Raw genomic sequence first — 27,773 nt, forward strand, 5'->3', positions numbered from 1 at the left:
GACAGCACAATGTCATGAAAATATGGAATGCTGTGAAGTTGCTGTTAGCAACAGCAGTTGGACTATACATGGCCATTCATTTTCCCTTCACAGAGCAAAAGGGAGAGACAAAGGGCTGCACCGATGCTCTTCCATTCTCCCGCCCATGTCGAATCCTGACATCAGTGCATACAGAGGTATAGCGAGCAAAAACATGAGCACAAAACATCAAATAGTTTATACAGCTAATGTCATTTTTAAGCCATAAGACTTGTCTTTAGTCACCAGGGAACCCCAAAAGTGTTTAAAAGGTTTGAGTGGGTTGTAAGTGATGTACACACATTATATGAGATGAGATGATATCTAGGGCATACAAAAGTGCACGCATTAGTGCCTGAAGGGTTACTAGTGCTCATCAAACTGGAAATTCAGTTTGCTTAAGATTGACAGGTGCAATAACCTCCACCAAGGAGTCTATGTTTCTGCCAGTGTTAGTTTGGGGTTGATATTTTTTTTTTTGTCTGTCTGTTCACAACTTATATCAAAAAGTTGTGTTTGGACTTTGAAGAAATTTACACCAAAAAAAAAGTTGAAAATGACTACAACGAACAAATCTTGATTACATTTCGGTAATGATTTGGATTGCCATCTGCATCCAGGAATTGCTTTTTATTTTGATTTTTGAAGAATTGTTTATTGTTGGCAAATGGGGCCTGTACCACGGAATTAAAGCTGCACGTATTTGAGATGAGCACAGGCTTAACGATGAGTGCTCGCTCGAGGCACAGCAGGAAGATACGGCGGAGACAACTAGAAAGGATTCTTTATCACTGGGAAATCTAAGGGCCATTTTACTAAGCATTCTAATTATTTGGAAATGAGCTGCTTGGTGGGGGTCTGCACTCTCAGAGTGCTTTCTAGCTATTCATGCTTTTATTTAACATTGATTGACATATCTATGCTTTCAACAACATCATCACTGAGAAAAGAAATATAATAATGCATATACCAAATATTTATGAAATTATTATTTTTTTTTTGCTGACACATTCTCAGAAATCAACAGACTTTCTTTCCCAAACATTGTGATTAATTCATCTTGAAGAAAAAATAGAAATCATTAGAAATATCAACACCCTTTGGCATCACCGGCATGATGCTTTATTTTCTTTTCTTTTTCCTGATGGCTGAAATCTTGGGTGCAATTTTACACAACATTAATTAAGGTAATCTAAATGATTCTGAACAGCAGATTTGTCAAATGTTGCAGGTGCTACGTTTCACAAATCAAAAACTTAAACCTGAGCATATTTGCTTTATAAACACAACTCTGTGTAAATCAAAGCAATTGCCTGGGTTCGTGCCATGCTCGCAGCTGCACAGCACAGGTAGCAGTTGTACCTGCAGTGCACTCATGTTTTTTTGCTGTGCACTTTTTGCACTCCAAGGCATTTTAATAGCAAAAGCGCTTCTGATTGGCTACCATTCTTTAACCCGCTTTATGAATTATGATAATCCACAAGCTGAAAGCTTGCACTATAATACTATTATATGAACTCAGGTAGCAAAGATATAGCAAAATCATGAGCTAATTTTTTCTCCCCCCCCCCCCCCCCCCCCTCGATGCCGTATGCATGGTCTCAGGGGATAAAAAGGCTTCATACTTTGGGCATGTCTGTGTGTCTCTGTGTGGGTTCAGGGAGATATCACATGTATGAATGCCACATCAATTTGACACAGTCTCAAGGGTGAGCCTTGAAAATATGACATTGAGTCAGCTTTATCACTCGGCTAATCAGAAGGTCGACAGGAAACATACACGGCAAACAAAGTGCCTGTATCGTGTTCCTGGAGCTTAGGTTCAGACAAAACACAGCAACACCTGTTAGGATGAAAAGTCAGAGCTGCTCTGAAACCCATTCATATATAGTCATATTCAGCTCACATCCTCTCTCAAGGTTATCCATAGCAATGACTATAGTCTGTTTGGGGACTGTGCAGGGCTCTTCCCCAACTGACATCTGGGTAGCATATCATGAAACTTGTCAGTTACTGACAAGTCTTTTAGGCTTCTGAAATCCTTGCATCGGATTGACTGAGAGCAAATTTGTCAGTGAAAAATCACTGAAAAAAAAAAGAACTTCATGAAATGTCCCCCTCCCCCCCCCCCCCCCCCCACGTCACATGATGGATTCTGTGGGACTTCCGACTGACGGAAACAGGTGGGATGGTCTTCTTTGATTGGCTCCTATCTCAAGTGCACAGACAAATGGACAAGCGGACAGGTGGATGGACCAAGGGATAAAGTGGAAAGTCAAACTGGAGACACCATGCTTCCCTGCATTCTCAAAGGGCAAAGGTAGAAATTTAACTTATCACTGTAAATTGTATACTAGCTGTTATTATATCACACTACACAACTGGATACAATACCAATCTGACTTTGAAGGCAGGAAAGGGGGTATTTTGCAGGCATAGATGGACAAAACAGCTCTCTTTATCAATCATCACCACTCTTGGTCCCAATCAAACAAGAGGAAGAAAAGCTCAGATTTACAACAGAACAAATCCTTCTATGAATGTGCTACCATGTTTTTCTTTACACTTAGTCCATACTCTCCAAACACTACCTAAACATAATGTAAATGAAGCATGCCCACATCTTAATTGAATTTCAGATATAGAAATATCTGCATCAACATGCATTCCCAAAATTTTAAGGCTTAATGTAAGGATATGCATTAATGAAGCAATACCAACAGTTTCATATCTACTGTTGATCATGAACTGCATATATTCACATTTATTATCACAATAATGATGTTCCTGTTGCTTTTCCGACATTGGACAAGCCTTTGTCAAGCTTATTGGTTGTTGGAAGCAACTTTGGCAAAGTTTTCACTAATTTTGATACAAACTAGAAATGTCGATACAGCGACTGGTCATACCCCGCCAAACAACATTTCATAAGCTTTGGTCAAAACAACATTTCATAAGCTTTGGTCAAAAAACTGAGGAAGTAGTTAAATCCGCAAGATCTTTCCTTGATCTTCTGCCATTAATATGCCGTTACCATGGCAACGTACTTTCGGGTACTGTCGAAAAATACGTCTTGCACATCTACAACCAAAGGCACACATCTGTACCAAGTTTCATGGAAATTGGGCAAAAACTGAGGAAGTAGTTTGCAACAAAATTTTCCATCATTTTGGCTCATAATGTGAGCTGTTACCATGGCAACATACTTTTTGTCACTGTCAAGAAATGTGTCATGCTGACCTATATCCTAAGACAAACATTCAATATGAATTCCATGAGAATTGGAAGAACACTGATGAAGCAGTTTTGCCATGAAGCCTTTTGCCCTATATTTTACCAATAACATGCCGTTACCATGGCAACGCACTTTTTGCCACTGCGGAAATATGTGTCTTGCACATTAACATATTCAGATGAACATCTGTACCTAATTTCATAAAAATTGATCAAAAACTGTGGGAGGAGTTCGCGACGCAAGATTTGTACCCATTTTTGCCCATAATATGCCGTTACCATGGCAACGTACTTTTGGGTACTGTCAAAAAATACGTCTTGCACATCTACAACCCAAGGCACACATCTGTGCCAAGTTTTATGGGAATCGGTTGAAAACTGAGGAAGTAGTTCGCGACGCAAGATTTGCAACGGACGGCCCGCCCGACCGCCCGCCCGACCGCCCACCCGACCGACCGCCCGACCGACCGCCCGACCGCCCGACCGCCCGACCGTCCGCTGATTCCTATATACCCCCTTCAAACTTCGTTTGGCGGGGGTATAACAAACTAGTCTACTAACTATTGTTCTAGATTTAAATCACATTTCTGGCAAAAAAAGAACAATATCTGAGACATCAACATTTGGAGTAACAAGGTCAGGAATTAATGACTAGTAAATGGAGTGAGTGAAAGCACCAAAATTTGAAGAAAAAAATTATGCTGCCAATTTTTCTGGTTTTGCAGTACTGGGGCCTGCCAAAATTTACATATCAATTGTGGGAAAGTTCACAAGAGCAATCATGGAAACACTTCTGTGTGGCATGCATTTCATTTGACAGAATCAATTTTCAAATTAGGGAGTGTTATACATTATAAATTTATATATTTTGTCAGTATTCCTGTTATGAAAAGAAATCTCTATTTTTTCTGATGCCGTCTGCAGAATCCAGGAGACCTGGCAGCATGGTGCAAATTTTCTCAGAATGGCAAATGTCACTTCAGACTGATTACGGATGTGTCAATTTGACAACTTACCCTTGACATTTAATTATTCATATCCACTAAAATCAGGCAGCACTAAAGTATATTCAATCTGCATGCCCTTGTAAACAGCCATGAAGTTATTCTCACTTTCCATTACAGTGGCTAGCCTGTTGCTGATGTGCATTTGCTTAAATGCAAAACTGATCCCTTGCAAATATTGAAATTAAAAGGATATGCAGAGGGAGAGAGAGGGGGTGGATGTGCATCAACTAATTTGTGAAATCTCATTTAAGTGTGCATGCTCTAGTTTATTTGCTAGCACTTCAGATTCCCTCCTCCTCAGCCAAAATTGTTCATCGAACACGATATCTAGGTAAACTTTATAATTTATGAGCCATCATCTAGACCTGCCTAGACTGCTCTCTTTCCAACCCCCTCCCCCTCCTCTTCCATCAACCCTTTCCATGCTGGTGTCTGTGGACAATGTGTACAATGCTATGGGGTTTTCTGTGCCAATCCGCACTCAAAGCACAGAAAGAGTTAAGCACATTCTGAACATGATCACCCCAGGAGAGGCCTTCAGACAACTTCCTACTGATTGATTTCAAAGGTTCATTTGAACAGACTCGTCCAAACACATCTCGGCACTTTCTGGCTTCACAGCGGGGCAGAGCGAAAGTGATGTTTGACTTTTGCCATTCTAATGGCAAAGAACAATATTGATTCCACGGCAGTGTGCTGTGTTCGTCAAAGTAAAGAACAAAAGGAAAAATGAAACAAAAAAAATGGAGTAATCAAAGAAAGCATTATCAACTCAAGCAAGATGAAATCGATGAGTCAAAGCCAAACAAAACGCATGCATTGATGGGGAATCACCTTGGGAAATATGAATCGCTGCATTGCAGATAAATTGTGGCACTAAAATTCCCAAAGGACAGCAAAAATTGTCTCCTCGCTCCAATTACTTGGTGTATCAAACAGGTGGTATCAGCATTGCAATGTTTCTCTGCCCACGCCTTGGTCAACTAGAGAATTTGGGGATGGCTATGACAATGACACAGTTTTTTTTTACCCCAAAGTCAATAACCTTGCATGCCATTAGCTCTTTCTGAGATTAACCCGTTGAGGACACACTGATTTTGCTACAACACGCATTTCCCATAGACACCTGCCTGAGTCCTCAATAGGCTCAGCATGTCAGAATCATGTTTGTGATTGTCGCAAGTTGCAATAATTGTAGTTACCACAGCAACAATTTCAATGCTCGAAGCTCACAGGTTGCGTCCTTGCAGCTGCCATAGTAAGAGTAATGATAGTGACTTTTAGCTATGTTTTTAACCTCTATAAAAACTAAGCCAGAAGTCTCCACTTTACAATGTCCCATTTCCATCACATACAATACTACCAGTATGCTAATATATTTTTGCCTTCGTTTCATAAGTTGCTTTTGCTTTTTCTGTAATCATTATATAATTCTTTTATCTGCTGTTCTTTGACGTATTCTAAGAAGCAATGATTTAAAGAGAGTTTGAAAGAGAGAAAAAAAATGCAATTACTTATGGAGCTTACCAAAGTAACCATGGCCAAAGAACATAGAATGTGATCGTTTGAAGACAAGACACAATTGATCATGCAGTACCAGTAAAAAAAGAGGAACCTTTCAAAAAAGCATGGCAATGGGGGGGGGGGGGGGGGGGGGGAGGAGGTAATGAGTTTGAAGAAGCAACAAAACAAATTAAGTTCTCATACACCTGAATTTCCATTTGATTGATATATCAATACAAAATATTTTGGTTTCTGGAATATTCACAAGTCAGACTTAGCAAAATGATCTACACATTTTGTTTTTTGTTTTTGTTTTTGTTTTTGTTTTTACTTCACAGTATTGGAAAGGCATGGTAAATGATATCCAATTCAGGACATGTTTTCCCTCTTCTCTGTAATCCCCTCATAACTGTTTGAGCAAAAAGTTGATTCCTCTTTTGTCTCTGTTCACTGTCTTGAACAATCACTTGATGACTTAAAAAGCCTCAAAGAATTACAGTCTCAAAATACTCTGACATTACACCTAAATGTATGATTGTTTGACAACAGCATTAGCAAGACAGGGTTACACAAAGTCTGCAGTAAGTACCAGCAGGATTTACAAATAATTTGGCCAAATAGCAGATATTTCATTACTAATCAAAGCTGCTGAAAACAAGCAGTGCATTGTGGGATACAGTCACCTATATCAACATGTGCATCTAACCAACTTTTAGATTTGTAAACGGTTCTTCCAAACATTGGAACTAATGTACAGAACAGAGATTTAGACTGTAATGTACTCTACCAATCAATGGCGGAGTGACAGATTCTGGTTACAAACTATAAAAATATCACTTAAGGTGATTAATACCCCCGCCCCGTGACGACAGTCTTACCCAAGGAATGATCTTTCCTTGATCTTCTGCCATTTAAATGCCGTTACCATGGCAACGCAGCTTCCGACACGTCCGAAAAATATGTCTTGCACATCTTCCCACCAAGACTATTGTGTGTGCCACATTTCATAAGCTTTTGTCAAAAACTGAGGAAGTAGTTCAATCCACAAGATCTTTCCTTGATCTTCCGCCATTAATATGCCATTACCACGGCAACGCAGCTTCCGACACGTCCAAAAAATATGTCTTGCACATCTTCCCACCAAGACCAATGTGTGTGCCACATTTCATGAGCTTCAGTTGAATACAGAGGAAGTAGTTCAATCCGCAAGATCTTTCCTTGATCTTCTGCCATTTATATGCCATTACCATGGCAACGCAGCTTCCGACACGTCCGAAAAATATGTCTTCCACATCATCCCACCAAGATCAAGGTGTGTGCCACATTTCATAAGCTTTGGTCAAAAAACTGAGGAAGTAGTTAAATCCGCAAGATCTTTCCTTGATCTTCTGCCATTAATATGCCGTTACCATGGCAACGTACTTTCGGGTACTGTCAAAAAATGCGTCTTGCACATCTACAACCAAAGGCACACATCTGTACCAAGTTTCATGGAAATTGGGCAAAAACTGAGGAAGTAGTTTGCAACACAAAATTTTCCACCATTTTGGCTCATAATATGTGAGCTGTTACCATGGCAACATACTTTTTGTCACTGTCAAGAAATGTGTCATGCTGACCTATATCCTAAGACAAACAATCAATATGAATTCCATGAGAATTGGAAGAACACTGATGAAGCAGTTTTGCCATGAAGCATTTTGCCCTATATTTTACCAATAACATGCCGTTACCATGGCAACGCACTTTTTGCCACTGCGGAAATATGTGTCTTGCACATTAACATATTCAGATGAACATCTGTACCTAATTTCATAAAAACTGATCAAAAATTGTGGGAGGAGTTCGCGACGCAAGATTTGTACCCATTTTTGCCCATAATATGCCGTTACCATGGCAACGTACTTTTGGGTACTGTCAAAAAATACGTCTTGCACATCTACAACCCAAGGCACACATCTGTGCCAAGTTTTATGGGAATCGGTTGTAAACTGAGGAAGTAGTTCGCGACGCAAGATTTGCAATGGACCGACCGCCCGACCGCCCGACCGACCGCCCGCCCAACCGACCGACCGCCCGACCGACCGCCCGACCGTCCGCTGATTCCTATATACCCCCTTCAAACTTCGTTTGGCGGGGGCATAAATATTAAAAGCCTATACGGGAGCAAATGACTGTAGTCTTTCTAATAAATTTTGTAGAATGGTGTCTCCATATGAGATTTCCTCCTTGGCAACAGTTCTATCAGCTTTAAACAAACAAAAAAACAAGACAAGCTTTGCACATTAGTATGACTACATGTATATTCACAATGATCATAATGTAAGGGAATATACCAATTGGTATATCTCTTCGTAAATGTAGATGTGACAATTAATCTTTTGTGTGCTCTCCCATGTATTGTACCTGACAGGTTGTCTTAAAGAAATTCCTTCCTACATTCACACTGGGACATTCAAGAAAATATGTTACTGTCAGCAAAAAACAAAACAAATAAAACAAAACAAAAACTTTGTCACAATTCTTACTCCTGGTTTACAATTATAGGGCCTACAGAAAGACATATTAAGATTTGTTTTAAAGTATTGGTTAACGCGAATGAGAAGAAAAATAGCCAAACATTGCAATCCCTCACTAACATTGTACCTTCTGTGACACAGATATGCACTGGCACTGTAAGTACGGTACCACACATTACATGCATGGTTGGTGACAAACATGGTTTACAGCTTTCTGTGACATTTTCCATATTTTTTTTCCTACCACTCAGATTGTACTACAATAAAAAGAAATATGCTTAATGAACCATTCAGAGGGAAAATGATGTACATACTCTTAAAAAACAAACTACATTTCTTGATAACGAAAATGGGGCTTTAAAGATTTTATTTTCTTAAACTGGAGGGGGAAAGCAAATTGAATTATTCACTCTACATTGGGTTCATAGAGGGTATCCAAAAGACGGCTTTAGAGTTTTTTCCATAGTGACCCAAATATTCATGTTAGTGCCTACGGCAATGGTACAGTGTGGTGAAAGATAAAAATGGTTGTTAAAAAAAGTCAAACTAATGGGTGCTACAAGATTGCTCTCCATTTCCCTGCAATTAGCCACGAGGCAAAGTCAATTTGGCCATGGTTTAGTGAGGTCAACAGAGATTGTTATGAATTATTAGCTTTGCTGAGCACCTCAATTTGCTGGGCTGGCATCGACGGCCAACCATCAATCGAGCTGATTCAAGGAGACTTTAGAAGAGAGAGAGAGAAAACAAAATGTTTTCTAAAAACATTGATGTTCACACTTTATTCCTAATTGCATGGCTTTTTAGGAGGCTGTACTACAAGCTTAATTGCTTTGAGAGAATTAGCAGCAGTCCTCTGTTCAATCAGTGGGTGATTCCTACAATGTCAGCTAATGAATCATTTTAGCAACAGCACAAATTCCCTCAATCAGTCAGAAGAAGATTCTGGCAAAACAAGCCCTAAAAATTCTAGTCAAGGATCCACTTGGTCTATACAGCATTTATGTCCTAAAGCATTTGATGTGGCCAAACACACACTTTTCGGCATGTTCCAAGTATATAACTTGATGTTGCAGGTTCACACATGAAAACTACTTTTGCAATAATATCAATCACTCCGCATCTAAAGTCGATACCTGGAGAACATTACGCCTGTCTACCTGTGACCCTGATAATTAACCCTTTGTGTGCTTTGAGTGAGGACTGGCACAAAAAACCCCATAGTGGTGTACATACTGATTAAAGTCTCTGGCACAGAAAGAGTTAACGGTTTGTGTGCTTTGAGTGCAGATTGGCACAGAACACCCCATAGTGTTGTACACACTGTTCAAGTTCAAGTTCAAGTTGATTAATTTCATTTCCAACAAACAAATAATTAGGAATACAATAAACGTTCGTATATACAGATATCAGGGAATCATTACAACAATGTGACTAACATAATAAGATGTGATAAAGACACAGTAAATACTATATCAACAAACATACAAATAAATGTTTTATCATTATGGTAAAGGCAGAAACAAAACTGCTGGAAATGGAGGGGACTGCTAAAGAGCAGAGCTTGCAGTATGCAGTCCCCTCATGATAAAAAAAAAAGAAAAAAAAAATCAAATTGCAAAAAATGTTTTGCACTGTCCAAAGTTCCTGGCACAGAAGGGTTAACCCACTGTCAAAGGGCATCTCGTCATTCCTCTGCAAAGAATACAAAGACTTCAGTATATCAAGGAAACTACGCAATTCAAATGCATATTGACTTGAATTGATCCTATTCAATATACCATGATACCATGATGGCAAAAGAATATCTAAATATGCCCCATATATTTGAAATTAATATTTCTACTATTGTTCTTCAGATTACTTGGATATGCCCAGTGACATAATCTGTAAGTCATTGTAAAAGTATAACCAAGAGTCATTAAAATGCATCTTATCCCAGACTGAGCATAATTTCATGTTTCTCTGCAATGTCTTTTGTTAATCATATTAGCACTCAGGCAATAATTGACAGGTGATGACACTGGCAGATTCTTGGTTTGGAAGGTTTTTATGGGCATATGTAAGTATAAGCAGTCTGAAGAAAAATAGTAGAAAAATTGCTATATTATATATCCAATGGCACATGATTGGCCACATAATTGGGAATCATGGTATAATGAATCAATTGAAGTCAACACATATTTCCATTGCATTGTTCCATAATATACTGTTATGTAATACTTCTTTTCTTTTCTTTCTTCTTCTTTTGTTACTGTTAACGTTAATTTTGTTAATGTTATTGTGTTTTCTAGTCTATTTGTATGAGTAGCAAAGTGCGCTTAGAAATGTCAGTATGAAGCGCCATATAAATGCAATTATTATTATTATTATTATTATGTAATACTTCAAATTCAAATTTTTACATAATGGTTGTTTCTATCCCTGACTCACATTTTAGAACTATTTAGAAGCACTAAAGCTGACTTTTTGTTTCATCGGCAAATGGTAAATTATGCCTTTAAGTTTGATTTTCATTACATGCAACCAGAATGACCGAAAGAATTTGACAGTAGTTGGCCCTCCCTTGGGTTGCCGTAGGTTCCATGACAAATCATTAAGAAAGAACCCATTAATGTCCAATGAGGCAAGAAGCTCCCCGGACGATCGTTGCATAGTAATCAACAAGCCCATCAGCCAAAATATTTAATGTACATGTACCATCATGCACTGGATTCAAGAGTTGTCTTCCCTTGCTTGCTGCAGCAGCAGCAGCAGAATTGTGGGCAGCATAATTGAGCTGTTACTCTTATTGAGGTTTAAAGTAGAATGAAACCTAAACATATGTGGATTGAGTGAATGCAGCAATATTAGTAGAACATATCAGTGAAAGTTTGAGGGAAATCAGGCAATCTGCTTGAAAGTGGAAATGAATTTCTAAAAATTTGGTACAGCCATCACTGGATGAGAAGACTACAGTACTACAGCTTGTGATGTCACGTACATGTATGAAGAACAATATGAAGAAAATATTAAAAATTCAACAAAATTTCCTTTTTAAAAAAAATGAACAGTACACATTCCCTCGGCTTGTTACTGACATATATTAAGGGTAATATAATTGACCGTGCTTTGTGAAATAGGTAAGTCAAGTACTCTTTATCAAGCTAGAAAAGTTGAATTTTCTTTATATTTTCTTTATACCATTTTTCATATGTGGTATCCCAATCTGTAGTAGTCTTCTTATGCAGTGATGGCTGTACCAAAATTTGAAAAACCCAGAACTTTTAAATGCACAGTATGATTTCCTCGAAATTTCACTGGTGTGTTTTACTAATACTGCTGCATTCACTCAATCCACATGACCTATAAATGCACAGTACGATTACCTTAAAATTTCACTGGTGTGTTTTACTAATACTGCTGCATTCACTCAATCCACATGACCTATAAATGCACAGTACGATTTCCTTAAAATTTCACTGGTGTGTTTTACTAATACTGCTGCATTCACTCAATCCACATGACCTATAAATGCACAGTACGATTTCCTTAAAATTTCACTGGTGTGTTTTACTAATACTGCTGCATTCACTCAATCCACATGACCTATATTTTCGTTTATACAAGGTTATCACAGGAGAGTTTCTTTCAGGTTGTTCCCATCTCCTCCCTGTTTACATGGCTTTCATATCTCCACATTTGCAAAAAACAAACAAACAAACAAACTTCTCAGATGGTATCAGATGGTAATCTGGTAGTACAGTGTATCACACTAAGAGGGGAATTTTACACTAGGAAAAGGCCTTGTTAGTCAAATTACATGTCTTCAAATTAACTAATTTTAAATAAAATGTTTTCATATATTACTGAAGAAGCTGTCCTAGTTTATAGATATGACCATATCGTCTGTTGAGAATGAGAAGGGCGTTAAGTGGTCTTGAACACTATGGGTTTTATGGCAACTTAACGCCCTTATCATTCTCAACCGACGATATTATCATTCATTATTCATATTCCTATTAAGCAGGTGGATAGTGTGTACTTTGGGTTGTGTTGGTTTTTCATTTAAGAAAGTCACTGTTTATGATGTCCTTAGGATGATGTACATGTTGTCTAAATTAATTCCATCCATCCAAGGAACGACTGCTATTGAATATCAAGTGCTCTAAATGCGGAAAGTTTCACACAGTGGATTTTTGTTGTTGCGATGAACCAATTTCAGTGAACTTCACTTCCTCATAATTTTGCAGATGAGAGAACTCTGTGTATGTTTAAAAAGTGCATATTTTAGTATCCACCTCGAATAACGGTAGCCTCCTGTCACCATGTAGTATGCTGTTTAGAATGACACTGAAATAGTTTTCCCCATTGACTATGCCAGTTGCCTAACAACATTTCTCACAATGGCTATAACACAAGCTCCACATCCAATTTTACAATCAAAAAAAATTTTTTTTTGTTCCTTTTCAGTTCTATTCCAGCAATTTTCAGCATCTATAGCTTGACCTTCGATGAAAAAGTTTTATACTGTGTACAATTACTTCATTACCATCAAACCCATTTCAGGTGTTATCAGGTTTGGTGCATGTCTAATTCATATGTGGAAAATGTGTCTATTCTATGTCATATTATGATTGTCAAAATGCTCATTATCAAAATAATTAGTGTCTATCTCTCACCTCAGTTTCATGCCAATCTGAACAATTTATGAAATACCTTATCGGTAGGGTATATAGTTTAATTCTAAATGCTTTACAGATATCCATTATGATGAAGCAAAAAATCAGACCAAACACACACATATTAAATATGAAATAAAAGCACCTCCTATGGCTCAGCCTAGATAGAAAGTCCTCCATCTCAAACCCCATTTTATATAACTCCTAGCAATATTTGCACTTATCATGGTAGCAGCTGCCTGCAACTGCTCAGCTGTGAAGAAATCACCTTGTCGCCATGGTATCAGCAATCACTTAAAACTTGCAATTATTGTGAGTGTCGTAAAAAGGGTTCCCCAAGGTGCCATAGCAAAATTATGTGCTATATACCTGGCAGACTGTCTTTTATCAATAGGCCAGTCACAGCCAGGATATAATATCATAAAACAAGAAAGTTCTGGAAATGTCAACACACACAGATGCAATTTTGCATTGTACAATTAATAGTAGCATGTGTGGGAAAATAGGGCCATCATGACCTATCTTTTTTTTTCTGTCTCTTTATTCTTTGTAGAAAATGTTTTTAGGGTACAATGGGAAAATTATCCCAAAGCAATTGTTTCCTAGCTATTTACTTTCCCCAATCTTTCCACGCCCCCCCCCCCCTTCACTGCTGCAACCCTTCCTTTCCTATCCCACATTAGGTCAGTGAAAGTAATGCTCAGATACACTCATGGCACATATCATCACGATGGCACATATCATACACGATGGCATATTGTCAATGTGATATGCAGGTTATGTAGGAAAAGTACCCTTTACAGCAGTAATATGACTACCCAAGGGTAATAAACATTTATATGACCACTTCTCATCCTGCATTTAGACACAAAAAAGGAAAAAAAAAAATAAAACACATCCTAAAGAACTAGACAGAACTGCAGTGTAGTGCAGAGGCTACAGATATTTGAGGTGGATACTGAAATATGCACAAATATACACGGAATTCTCTCATCTTCAAAATTATTAGGAAACATGAAGTTCACTGAAATTGGTTCAACACAGCAATGAAGATCAACTGCGCGAAAGTTTCCACATTTAGAGCACTTGATATTCAATAGCAGTCATCCCTTGCACAGATGGAATTAATTTAGACAACATATACAGCTAGACAGGTTAATCCTAAGCAGTGACCTCTGAAAATGAAGACCAAACATGACCCACAGAGCATACAATATGTGCACTCTTTGCCTGCCTAATGGGAATTGTACCGACAGAATGATAAAAGGGTCATATCAAACCAGGGCAGCTTCTTCAGTGTTATAAACAATGTCCTTTCAGGGAGCTCAAGAGCTGCTGCAATTATTATCACCCCAGCATTGCCAAGCATCCACACCTGGGTGAAGAGGGACATTAATAGGGGAGACATCTCGTTCGAGGATGACTGCTGCACCAGGGTAGATTTGAACCCCAGACCTTCTCTTTACAAATCCACAGCCTTCCTCCTACTTTACATATCAGAGCTCTCACTTTCATGGAGCATCATGGTATTAGCCAGTCAATTGATTTGGGGGGCTTACAATATAAGTCCATTTGTTAACTTCAACAGTCAGTAGAAATTGACAGAAGCAATATACAAATGTGTTTATCAAACTCATATGAAACTGTACATTAACAAGAAAATGATTTTATCCAGATGTATCACGATAAACTTCAGGGCAATAAAATTGGAAAGTTTGTTGCCACTTAATTGTACACGATGAGGTGGGATGAATAGGCTTGGACAATTAACAGACTAAAGTTTCTGTTTATAGTCTACAAGTTATGATAAAATCACAGAATCCATTTTGTAAATATATATATATTTCAGTAGAGTAAGTAGGTAGGTGTATGTGAGTAAATTTTCAAGGATATTTTTAACTAATCAAAGCGGCATTCAATTTACAAGCGGCAAGTCCGGGCTGGGGCACAATAATGGAAATCAAACCCATCCATGTCGTTCCTAATCTGCAAATTGTTCGCTGCTATAAAATACCCCGCAAAGGTTGACAGGCTGTTTCATTGCTGGGGCATACATACAAACAAAAGCAAAAATTGCAATCTTGCTCTTCTGTTTACGATCCTGTGAGTATGCATTGCATTCTGGGTAACTCCAAAAACACAACATGGTGACTTTAAATTTATTTATGACTGCAACAAAAAATGTGTTGTGCCTTCAGTCCTTCCCCTCATGTGCCTCTTTGAAATCCAGCAGATAGCAAATCTCTTTTATGCACTGTCATCAGGGACAAAATTAATCCCCTACTACAAATCACTCTCTTTTAGGGCAACTTTGTGAAGTAACTGATTTAAACTCAAACTACAATCCCGCTTGAAAATGTTTGTCTACTGAATGAATACTGTATATGCCGAATATTTCAGGAGGTTAACATTATTTTTTTGTGAATTTCATGAGTCGGGTGCTATTCGCAAATCTAAAGACGTGCATGCATACATTTCTCTGTTCAGTACTATACTTCACAATCCGAAATTAAACCACATTGGCAAAATTGTCAGGAAGTCCTGATTTGCAAAAAAAAAATAAATAAAATATAATAAAATCAAATAAATAAATCATAGACTTGCTAAATATATGGGGTATACAGTGTCTGGAAAAATACATGGAAAGGTTTGGTAGAAAGAATGAAAATCTATCAAATTCTGACAGCCATACAGACACACTAAATTCTTTTGAATTATCCTCTGATTTTGCTGCTAAGATATGTAAAACAACAACAAAACTTGCAACATTTGCATCACAAATTCATATGTAAGGGTTCATCTACATAAAAATGAAGTATTAGCACACTCCATCTACTACCTCAAACAATAGCCCAATTACTGAAAATTTTCACTTTTTGAACTGTCAAAAATGAAATTTCATGATACCCAAAATGTCTGTAGATTAATTTACATATAATTATGATAAATCAAATACAATCAATTTCTCATATTCATGGACCTATACACCTGTAAGCTTTTATATTACATTTCATGAGCTGAGTATATACTCTACAAAAAAGATTTGTTGCTAAAATGTCGCAACTGAACATACAAGTATACATGATAAAAATAAGAATCTTATCACAGAGAGAAGTTGTCAAGTAAACATCACCAAGAAATTATGTGGAATCATCTATTCTGAGGCTCTTATCAATACAGCATTTCAACAAATAATCCCTCTACATCCCTCAACTAATGTACGTCTCTATGTCAAATATATAGTTTCAAATGAAATAATATCCAGCCCTTTACATCATCCTCCTCACCCTAAAAGCAATGTAATTCAACCTGTTAATTTCTCACATTGATCTATTTTGATGTAAAATCATCAGTAAGATAGCAGATTGTTTGAAAATACTATATTGAGTATAAGACACAGTAAGGCCAACCTTGATAATCAAGAATACATTACATTTTTAGTCAAAGACTGTTTACCATACTTCCATCCCCCCCCCAAAAAAAAAAAAAAAATAAAGAAAAATATTGTCACTCTCCATCACACAGCCAGTCCAATCTACTACTTTAAAGATCTGAATTTCATGTTGCAGTGCTAGAGATTGACCCAGTGTTTCTTATAGATTTGCATTATTGGGTTGCTATTTTCATATCAAATTCTTGAATAACATTCCCTCTCTGGGTAGCAGCCCTCATCTCTTGAAATGCTGTGTACGGTCGGTTGGCAGGTGAATTGCTCCTAAATGAGATTCTGCAACACGAAATGAGAACTCGTCTTGGAGATATTGCTGTATGTTCGTTCCGTGGCATCATGGACAATCTACAATGTACAAATACAGACCTTACGAGCAACGGAGATGAACAGAAGTCTTACACTCATAGACTGTGTAGACCAGGTGACATTTAGGGTGGTGCACTTTAAAGGGAGAATCCACTCCATGTAAAAGTGAGTATTTATCGGAACAAAAGCACAAAAAAATGGACAGATGTAGCATAAAAATAGTCATATGAAGCAAGAAAGTTATGGAATTACTTATTTTCACACTTTTTTTAAAGGATTTATAGTCTCAATGACATATATGCAAATTAGATAATACAGTGATATCACTGCCTTATAACTCTCCTATTGGTTTGTACACAAAATATGATATTATAGTTTGGCTGATACCTTAGAAACTGCAATGTCTTACCCTTAAAATCAACAGTCACGTACAAGTTTGATGCAGATAACATACCATGTAATTTGTTCTTTTTGATGCCATTGCAAATAATGTTATTTTGAAAGACCTGTGTGCTGATGGGACTTGTAAGGCACTTGCACCATTGCCTTATCTCATGTACTTTAACATCGTATAAGTTGGATATACTCTACCTATCACAATCAACTTGGATAAAGAGTCATCTTTTTTTTTTTTAAGTTCTCTCCAACATAGTAGAGACAATTTGACTGAAGCATTTTGTCGTTTCCGAATGGCAAATGCCTAACTACTATAAGACACAATATTTTCGCGGCATGAAATTTTCGTGAATTGGAGCCAACGACTTTATTTGCGGAATAAAATTTTCGCGAGTTGCCTCTAATATTTAATGCATATAGTGTAGACAAGAACTTTCATGTGCATATTAATTTCGCGAATCTTGGCTCTCGCGAAATTCGCAAAATTAAAATGCACGCGAACATCCTTGTTTTACAGTATGCGAGCTCTTTGCATAATTGGTGAGGGTTTGCAAAAGAGCAAAAAAAAAATCTATTTTACAAACATGATTCCCAATGGTGTCAACATCAGATTCATCTTAGTGAACATTCTTACATTAACTCAGTCATCACCACTGGCTGTGAACCTCCATAAGATGTTAATAGAGATCTCAAGCATTAAGTACAGTTGAACCTCTATTATCCGGCCTCCCTTTATCCGGATCTCTCTATTATCCGGACGCAATCTCACCGTGATTTTTTTTTTTTATGATTACGGGAGGAAAGGGGGATTCCCAACTCCTTGAGAACTCCTACCCAAACACACATGAATTACATATTACTTCCAATATGATTAACATACATTGCATCAAATTTCCTTCCAAATTGCTTACCTTCAGACATTTCAACATCCCGAAACATCCCCAAATGTAACAATGAAAAGGTTGCAGTATACACATTACTACATGTGGTACTACAATGGGCTACATCAGTACATGTGTATGTATATGTACATGTATAAAGCATCGAGTCTCCTGTATCCGGCCAAATCCCTTATCCGGATGAGACCCGGTCCCGACTTGTCCGGATACGAGAGGTTCAACTGTATCAAAAGGGTTTAATGAGTCATTATGAAAAAGCCACACAGGTTGGCCTTCATTGTCCTCTTCTTGAAATTGCCATCTTAAAAACAAAAAATCTTCTGGTGCTATACAATGTATATCTCACACTGCAAGTGTCTTACTTCCAGCATCTCAAGGGTTAATCTTTCCAAGCAACTCAACAACATCATCCTCCTCACGCACGCTGAAGCTAGCCGAACTAATTCAACAATCGCTAAGTAATGCTCCCCATTTTTGAGTCATCAATCTTGAAAGTGTGCGGCTGTCGTGTAATTGCTTTTCCGAGGGAATCGTGTAATCACATTTTCAGGCGGGCCGAGGCCACCAAGCAGCACACAAGGAGAGTGTTTCGTGGCGGGAAGTAATAGGGGATGGGGAGGGTCTGGCCACACAGGTTTAAGACTTAAATGCTGTAAAGCTGGTAACGGTGTATCGGACAATCGCTGAATTTATGGAGTGGCGCTCACAGTCATCACAGTGAGAACACACACACATTCTCCCATTACAAGGGATGTGAAAGTACAGGTGTATATTATGTGCAAGGTTTGGATCAGGTCGTAATGAATAGATTAAAATGTGATCTCACAGATCTTACAATGATGGCGCACATGTCTACACCACCATTCAAATCTGAAAGACTGCAATGATACTGGATTAATCCCTACATGCCGACACTGATGGCATGACCTATCATACTGACGTATTCATCCCCTCATAGCACGTACAGGTTTCTTGCAATGTCGGCCTCTGCTTACGAAAGGAACAGATTTACACTATTATGGACGGATTTAAGACACATTGATCATGTACCTTCCACACATGCATGCCAGAGCATGTTTTTTATTGGATGTCTCTTGACATGTGTGGTCTCCAACAAACATTTAAGCAGAAAAAATTTGCATAATCCACATCTCAAATTGAAACCATCTATCTGAATGCAGGCCTAACTGTGCGAAAAAAGTGAAATTTTGTTTAGCAACTGAATTTATCATATACAATTTTTTCATTCTAAGACAACAATGTCACACAGACAGAGAACATTGCCACACATCAGAGCAGAATTCTTTTTCTCACTTTCTTTTCTCTTTCCCTCTATCTGTTCTTCTTCTTCTTCTTCTTCTTTTTCTTCTTCTTCTTCTTTTCTTCTCTCATTTTTTTTCTCTCTCTAATCAGGGAACATAGGTCAACTAACCTTTGAGTTCTCCAGCTGATGTCATGGTCTCCTTGCCGACAAGTTTGATGGAGTGGTTGGAGCAGGCCAGGGCTGCTAGTGGCTCCCCGCATCCTGCAAATCTGATAAGAAGATGGAAAAAAAAAGTAGCCATTTTACTTCAGAAAGTCCTGGTCGAGGGGAAAGTGAAGGAGGAAATGAGAACGAGTTGTAAAATGTCAGATATACCTGTGGGGATACAAACAGAGAGTCCGGCAGAGCTTATTATAAAAATTTTGCAACTTGGAAGATCTGGGGCTAGAAATCTAGATCCCTGCTTGCCTGAGGCAACCCAACCTCAGTGAGAGGTTTTAGACCAAAATAACTGTTTTTATCAAATTTTTCACACTCATATACAGTGTACTTATCGAACAGAGTCTTTGGAGATTGAAATGAGTTTCCTTATCAACCACCCATGCAAATGACTTTCCACACGGATGCTACATCACAGACTCCTCTGTCTCATATCAAACTCCCTAGAGATCCCGCATATAGACCACAAGTGATCAAAAAATGATTGCGAGATGTGTATCAAGAAATATGATTTCAGCTTGCTTTTAAACTTACAAAAATAAAGAAAATAAGAACATCTGAAAGAAACATGTTTCTAAACACATTTAAAAATTGGTTATTCTCCTAGTTTTTACTTGCTCAGGCGGGTGATACTGAGTATGAAAGACATCTCACCACAAGGCAAATGTTTCTGATGCTGGCCTAATTGCTATTAATCACAGCAAACCAAGAAAAATATGTCTTTCCAGAAAGATTCTATATTTTCTAGTTGAGGAAAGATACAGATACATACATACAAGATACAGTGTCTGTACTTCAATAGAAGGTAAGAAATTATAAAAATACAGCAGAAAATGAAGAAAAAATGGCAGCAGAAAAGCAATACTGTAATCAAAACAATCACTGAAAGGAAATGTCACATATCTGGTGACTTTTCCAAGAAGCCCAAACCCACTCCATACAAGAACATTTCAGTTCCCATAATCTACAGGAATTTATTAAAGAATCTTGTGGACAACGGGTATATAACACTCTCAAATTTGCCACTTTATCTGCATAGCAAGGAAACAGCCAAAAAAAAAAGAGATTATTATCATTTCAACTTCACTTAAATTTATCTGATGCATTAATACTCCATTAACCCGTTGAAGACGAGTCCTGAGTAGATTCAGGTAGGTGTCTATGGAAAATGCATGTTATAGCAAAATCAATCCATATCCAAAGGGTTAAAGAAAGGATGGCATCTTGTCTTTTATGGTATAAGGAAACTGAAGATGTAAGGCATACAATGTAAGCAAGTGGTAAGCAGCATGCCGTGTGCTTCAGTACTATTTCTTGGCTGAGGTTCTTAATCCATTGAGGACGAGTCCCAAGTATACTCGGGCAAGTGTCTATGGGAAATGCGTGTTGTAGCAAAATCAGCCTGTTCTCAATGGGTTAAAGAGTTTTAAGACAGTTTTACGTAAATTAACTATTCGTCAGTCTCATTCCAAGAGCCAACATCTGTGGACCTTTTCAAACAGCAAAGCATTCCAGTGTTGGTTGTTTTCAGGGGGAAACTTTGCACCTGAATGGGCAATCTTGCTACAATGTAAAGGACAGACAGGAAGACAGCAATGTAAAACGGAACCAGCGTGCCATGTTGTGCGAACAAACTTCAAGCTTCACTCCACATCATGGACACCTCAAGAGGATGCAATGATGCATCACGGCTGATGGAGCTTTGCCATGGCGATGCAGACATGACACGTCATTAGGAGAACTCTCTGGAAGACTACTCATCACATGCTGTGCCCTTCTAAGAATTCTTTCATTTATGCCAAAAACATCAGACAATGCGAGAAAAATTAGATCCTATAATACAAATCATTTTACAAAGATACTGCACCACTTCCATAGGAAAAGCAAGTTTCCAACACGGCTTTATCTGCAAGTGTACCAATCTAACATATCCTTCAATGTTCAAGTGATATAGCCCTGTCTCGCAGTCTTCAAAGCTTTTGTTTCTTTTACAACCCCCCCCCCCCAAATAAAAAGAAGAAGTTTATTTACCAAAGGAGACATACATGTAAAAAGATACATATTTTTGCATATTTTGTTTGCATATTTTTTATATATTTTCTACAAGGACACCTAGTATGGCCACTCCAGCTTGGCAAATGTGAAAATTTAATCCTTGTTTTTAAGGAGATACATCAAGAAGGAAGTGTCTCCAAAAATACCTCAAAAACCTTTCTCAGCAGGAATACACGCAAAAAAAAAAATACTTCATATCCATACAAACTGTATACTACACAAATAGATGGATAGAAAGATAGATGGACAAATCTACACTACATACACCAATACTGTGTTTGAATACCCAAGCTGCTGCATATAAACTGTATATAAAATTAAACAGCCAAGTCTCCCTAAAATCTGTTCAACTGGACCCCCCTTCTCACTGCATTTGTAGAAGATTTTGAAAGCAATGTGGAACTAAAAAAAAAATAAATTCCTTGGAAGATTAGAATCTGGAGACTTTTAAAACATCAAACATGGAAAATCAATTGTAATCACCTTCATCAGAATTTTGTGTTGATGCGTCACAGTATCCCACACACATAAAACAACCTTCATAATTGTGGACTGTGATGGACAAGTATGAGACATGCATTGTTTGAAAGTTGCTTTGAAAATATGAGGTTCAAGTGTCCTAAAAAGTACTGTATGAACTTCATGCTTCAATTTGGATGACACTCCACTGTTGTTTTTTTTTTGTTATATATCACAAAGAGCATTGTGCCCAATATACTTTTGCCATGTCAAGTTCTATGATTTCACTTGATGAGGGACATGCTTCTCTAATGAAGCTTGTGACCTCAAACACATGAAATATCTCTCAGGCACAACTGGTGCTAGGTTTAATCCTGCTGATTTTCACTTAAAATCTTATCTTTTTTTTTCAAACACACGACGTAAATACTACTATACTGAATCAATCAATCAAGAAAAAGGGGTTTTTCTGCATTCTGAATCATTTTGGGCATTTCTAAAGAGAAGGTAGAAAGTTGATGCAACAGTTTAAGATGACAGATGTGGTGTCGTCATTCTGCTCTTTTCATCCTAAAATTTCGCCAAACATCTCAGGAGGCAGTCATGAATATTACATGAGACAAGCTGCATGGAAACTGGGTGAAGAGGATGACTATTTTCTGTAGGTAACTCTCTCTCTAGTCTTTTCCTCCTTTTTTCAGATGGAGGGGGTTGATTTCTGAAACCAGACCAAAGGAAAGCAAAATGATGTGAGTTCTTTTTTTTTCTCCCCTTTTCCTGTTTGTAAAGCAAATATCTCTTGGTGATTTCTGTTCTAGAAAGTCTTAAAATATCACAAGCTGGGGGTGCTTTTTTCCGGGTTTTCTCGTCTCTATTTCTTTTCTTTGTTTTCACTGTGTTTTAGTTTCCTCTCGAGTCAAGGAATCGGGATATCTAAGCTGACGTCTTTTCAAGCTCCATGTAGTTGTTGCTTTTCCTCTTTGTAGCAGAAAAACTTTCTTGACAATAATTTTTACTATCACTTGGAGAAACAGACTCAAATCTGTATCTTCTGATATGTGGGCCTCCCAGGGATCTCAGATTAAACCTCTAGATGCAAAAAAACCCCAAAAAGACTGACACATGAAATTGATATACACATGGCAAGCAAAAGAAAAGCACATGCACACACACATACACACACACACACACACACACAGCCATGTCTCATGATCATACTGCTTGTCTACTTGCACACCACATGATCAGAAGATAAATGTAATGAGAGTATTTGGAAAAAACAAACAACAACACAAATTCATCACAGTTACGTGGAACTGAAACTTAAGATCTGCAAATAAAAATCTAAAATCTGCAAACAAAAGTAAGCTGATGTTGAGGCAATAACAAGACACTCATACAAAAAACAAATTAACCATTAAATCAGCTACATACACTTAGAATACTTCATTAGAATTTATCAATTGTAAATATGATCAAACTTGAACAATTCTTGTCATGAATGAAAAAAAATGTAGTAAATACATTTGCAGTGTATATGTCTCTTTCTACCACTATCAAAAACTTCACTTTGCAACAAATCATTTCATAACAACCAGAAAACTTGCCAAAACCTGCCCAACATCATGTGCAACAACTAAGACCTGCAAACTAAATTCTGCATATCAAGATATTTTCAGAACAGGTAGAACAAATTTTTTTTTGAAATATCCACACATCAAAACTAAAACAAACACATACACACATAGATAGAAGCACACAAATACACACTATGTTTGATACATGTATAGAATTCATCACAAACTGAGCTCGTTCTCAGTGGGAGACTTTTATCAGCATGAAATTAGTTCGGTTGACCCTGACAGGTGTTGGCGCAGGTATGGTCTACCAGCAGGTGACATTTTAATCATGCTCCTGTGATGGATAGGTATTATCATATCATCAGCTGAGGGCCAGAAGGGCGCTATTGCATTCTAAGATTTGAGCATTATCATAAATAAAAATGAAACAATAAATTTTCATGAACACATAGTTTGTCACGGGCAAAAGTGGGTAATAAATCTATAAGCATTGTCCCAAATATCGAGTACAATAGCACCCTTGTGGTTTTGATTGTTAATGCTTTACTGAAAAATGAAAATAACTTAAAATGACACCATAATATAGAGGATATCAAGCTCTACAATGTGATACCAATAATTCAATACCCCAGAGGTTAACTGCAATAACACCCTTCTGGTTCTCAACTGGCAATATGTGGGCTTCTGGCCTTATGATTATGGGCCTCTTGCCTATGGCATACAACAGCTTACAAAGAGTAGGCTTTGGTATTAATGTGCATTGAGAATAGGTATGAGACTGTGTGATTGTGTGTGTGTGTGTGGGGGGGGGGGGGTGGTAAGGAAGAGGGGTGCAGGTGTGGATTGGTTTTTTTGAGTGGTCAGAAAGGCTACACTAGTGCTTACATTTGTACCATATATGTGAGTAAGGAAGTTGGCACGGTTGCATACATTTCTGTAAGCAACATTTTTATTTTGTGTGTAACTCAATGATTTTTTATTTTAGTCGGAAACATTTCCTTATTTTGTGAGTTACATGTTATTTTCACACATATATTCCTGGATGTGGAACATACTTACTAAGCATACTTGTTTTGTTTTCATTTCTTGTTCAAAAAGAATTTATGGTAAACTGTGTAAAGGGCAAACTAGACAAACTACACCATGATGTTATCTTACAGATAGAGGGCAGTTCCTCATCTAAAATAATTGAGAGAATTCAAAAGGAGTATTCAGGGGTATTCTTTCTGGCTTATTCTCTATCTGCATTAATAAAACCACAAAGTGTCTGATCTAAACATTAAAGAAAAAACAGTCAGAATTCATGCACCCTCAAGGGTCTATACTCAAGCAGAGAATAACATCAAAGTCAATATTGCACAGCATTCTCCACACTGAAAAGAAGAAGAAGCTATAATGTTGCAAGTCTCCTCATGGCAGGAGAGATTGATTCACTCCATTTCCAGAGATAAGTACACTTTGCTTTCATCCTGTAGCAACTTAACGCCCAATGCTAAGACAACATCAAGATTTACAAAGATTATTCTACGTCTGATGCTGAAAGTTCACTTCAGGTTGTTGGCAGGAGAAACGTCGAAAGAATGGCACAGGAAAAAAAACCAGCAAAATAGAAGGCATCTGTCTACTTCTTCCCAAAATTTGAAAAACTGAGCACATTTCCTGTGGAATATCTTACTCTGTGGGTGTGAAGTGGTATAAACCCATAATACATTTGTGGGATATGTGGCTTTACAGAGACTATAAATAGGATGTCAAACTCATGCGAATTTACAATGGCTGATTGCACAATGATAGCCTAAACAGCCCAATCTGACAGCAATGCTGCAAAAATAAAAATATGCGATGTGTTGATTTTTTAATCTTTTTTTAAAACTATCAAGAAAAGAATAATGTTTGCTTTTATTGAATTGAAGCTGAATTGAAATTGAAGTCAAATAAACTATTATGATTGAGATGCTAATTGAAGATTGCAACAGTAGGCTCTACCATTTCCTCTTTAATGTTTTGTCTATGGGAACATGATAGGTGTCATAATATCAGTTTGAGTGTGTGCATGTCTTATTGTGTGTGTGTGTGTTTTTGTTATTACAAATAGTTCTTACAGGTACCAGCCTTATTGTGCTAATTGTTAGTTCCTATTCCTTTTTTTAACACATAACATGTTTGTATGCAACGCTCAAATTGCTTCATGCATGTTTTGTTTTGTTTTTTCTATTTTCATACATGACTGGTATTTTCAAGTTGGTAAATAAATCAATTCATTCATACTTACCTTTGAAGACCTTCAAAATAGGAACTGGTTAAATTAAACTAGTACCTAATGAATCCAGTGGTATCATCTTATCAGGATGAATGTGTTTGGGGATTTTCTCGCGTTTTTCCATCTCTCATAATTTTTCTCCCGCTCTCCGTAATTCCCTCCGCCCCTAATCCACATCAGCTCAGAATGGATCCAATCAATGCTAATTGTATTCATTTCCGTTCATTCACTATACTAAGCTCCCCACTGTGTGCAACAAGCCACATGTACGTATACATCCAAAGAACTGCATGAACCCACATATAACACACACACACACAAACACACATACACACACAAAGAAGAACAAACATAATACCAATACACACACACACACACACACACACACACACACACACACACACATAGCTATACGGCATGTCAACAAGCATTCAAATGGTAGCACTTGCATATCTACTATGCAAAACTTCTTCCTTTTGCAGTTAGCAAAAACATGAAAACAAGCTCATATTTCTTAGAACCCTTGCCAAGCGCCTTTGATATATTTTTGCTTGTCCTTCCCTTACTCTTTCTTTCTTTCTCTCTCTCTCCTCTGTTTTTTCTTCTTCTCTGCTTCCCCTTCCCTGCCTTGTTTTTTTTTCTATCCATCTTTCCTCTTCAACCATTCTGCTTGAAAGTGGTGATACAAGATTCTGCATCAAACTGATTTTTTTTTTTTTTTTTTTTTTTTTGGGGGGGGGGGGGGTATTGTTTGTATGCCATTATAACTCCCATAATCATTAAGCGTGATGAAATGCAATTTATCAGTTCTCATGTAGTGAATGCTAATTCATATCACAGGTGCAAATGGAATTTTCAAATTGTGGACAAAATAAATGTGAATCTGGCTCTGATAGCTGAGACTTTGTCCTCTGTGATCTTCTAAATTTTACTTTAAAATATATGTAGCTTTCATTTCCCTTTTTATACAGGAGACCACAAAGCCCCTTTTTGTTTTTAAATACAAAATTGGGTCCACGTCCTGTTGCCAACAACACTTATCATGAGTCTGTACAAGCATTCACATTGTGTCTGTGCTATTTGGAGGATCCATACATCATACACACCGATGCTAAACTCTTCATAACAACGGGCAAAAAAAAAAAGAAAGAAAAAGATTTAGTCTGAAAATTGTAAAACTGCATTGATGGTGTATGCTATTTAATATAAACATACCAGTTAGTAGCTCTGTATTGAAACACCACAAAGCTAACAATATCTAATCTAAAGCACTCCCTGGAACATCGAACATAGTTTCAATGTAAAGAATCTTCATTTCTATAACATGTTCAATTCTTTGTATGCCCAGCACTCAGCTTAAAGGGACTGTACAGTACTGGTTGATGTAGGGTTTCATGTTTTGAACATTCCTAAGTGAGATAATGAAAAGCATCTTATGAAATATGAAAGAGCATGTAATTTTAAAAAGGATTCAACGTTTATTTGATGAAAATTGGTTTTCAAATGGCCGAGATATCCAAAAAAGTGCTAATAATAAAAGGCGACATGCCACAACTTTATTAGGATCTCTTTGTTTCACCTTGTTTTTGGATATATCAGCCATTTCAAAACCGATTTTCATCGAATAAACTTTTGATACCCCTTAGAACTGCATGCTCTTTGACATCTCATAGAGTGGTTCCTGAATATCTCGCAAAATGTTAAAAGCTAAATCTTCACCTCGACCAGAACTGTACTCACCCTTTAACTTGCCACGCTTTTATATCAGCATTTACTAATCCATTCAAATGCGACCTGCTTGTAGATTAGCAAGGCCACTTGGGTAGAGCAATATACCTCAGTACTACAGGAAGGTCATGGTGATACCATAGGGATTAGGGGGATTAAGTAATCTGTGGGTAGTGACAATTAATTTCCCTATATCTGTGCCAATCAGCACAGA

At 37.5% G+C, this 27,773-nt stretch overlaps 1 protein-coding gene across 1 annotated transcript in view; it reads right to left on the reverse strand.

The window, feature by feature from the left end:
* LOC139712416 (WD repeat-containing protein 89-like) overlaps positions 1-27,773 on the reverse strand; it is a 79,986-nt gene that overhangs the window by 29,575 nt on the left and 22,638 nt on the right. Inside the window, exon 3 of the mRNA XM_071624237.1 lies at positions 19,427-19,527. Coding sequence (XP_071480338.1) covers positions 19,427-19,527 — 101 coding nt within the window. The remainder of the gene's footprint in view (positions 1-19,426; positions 19,528-27,773) is intronic.

Source organism: Diadema antillarum, unplaced genomic scaffold, assembly GCF_040938485.1.
Source record: "Diadema antillarum isolate AM-2024a unplaced genomic scaffold, OU_Dant_1.0 seq00001803_RagTag, whole genome shotgun sequence".
Taxonomy (NCBI): domain Eukaryota; kingdom Metazoa; phylum Echinodermata; class Echinoidea; order Diadematoida; family Diadematidae; genus Diadema; species Diadema antillarum.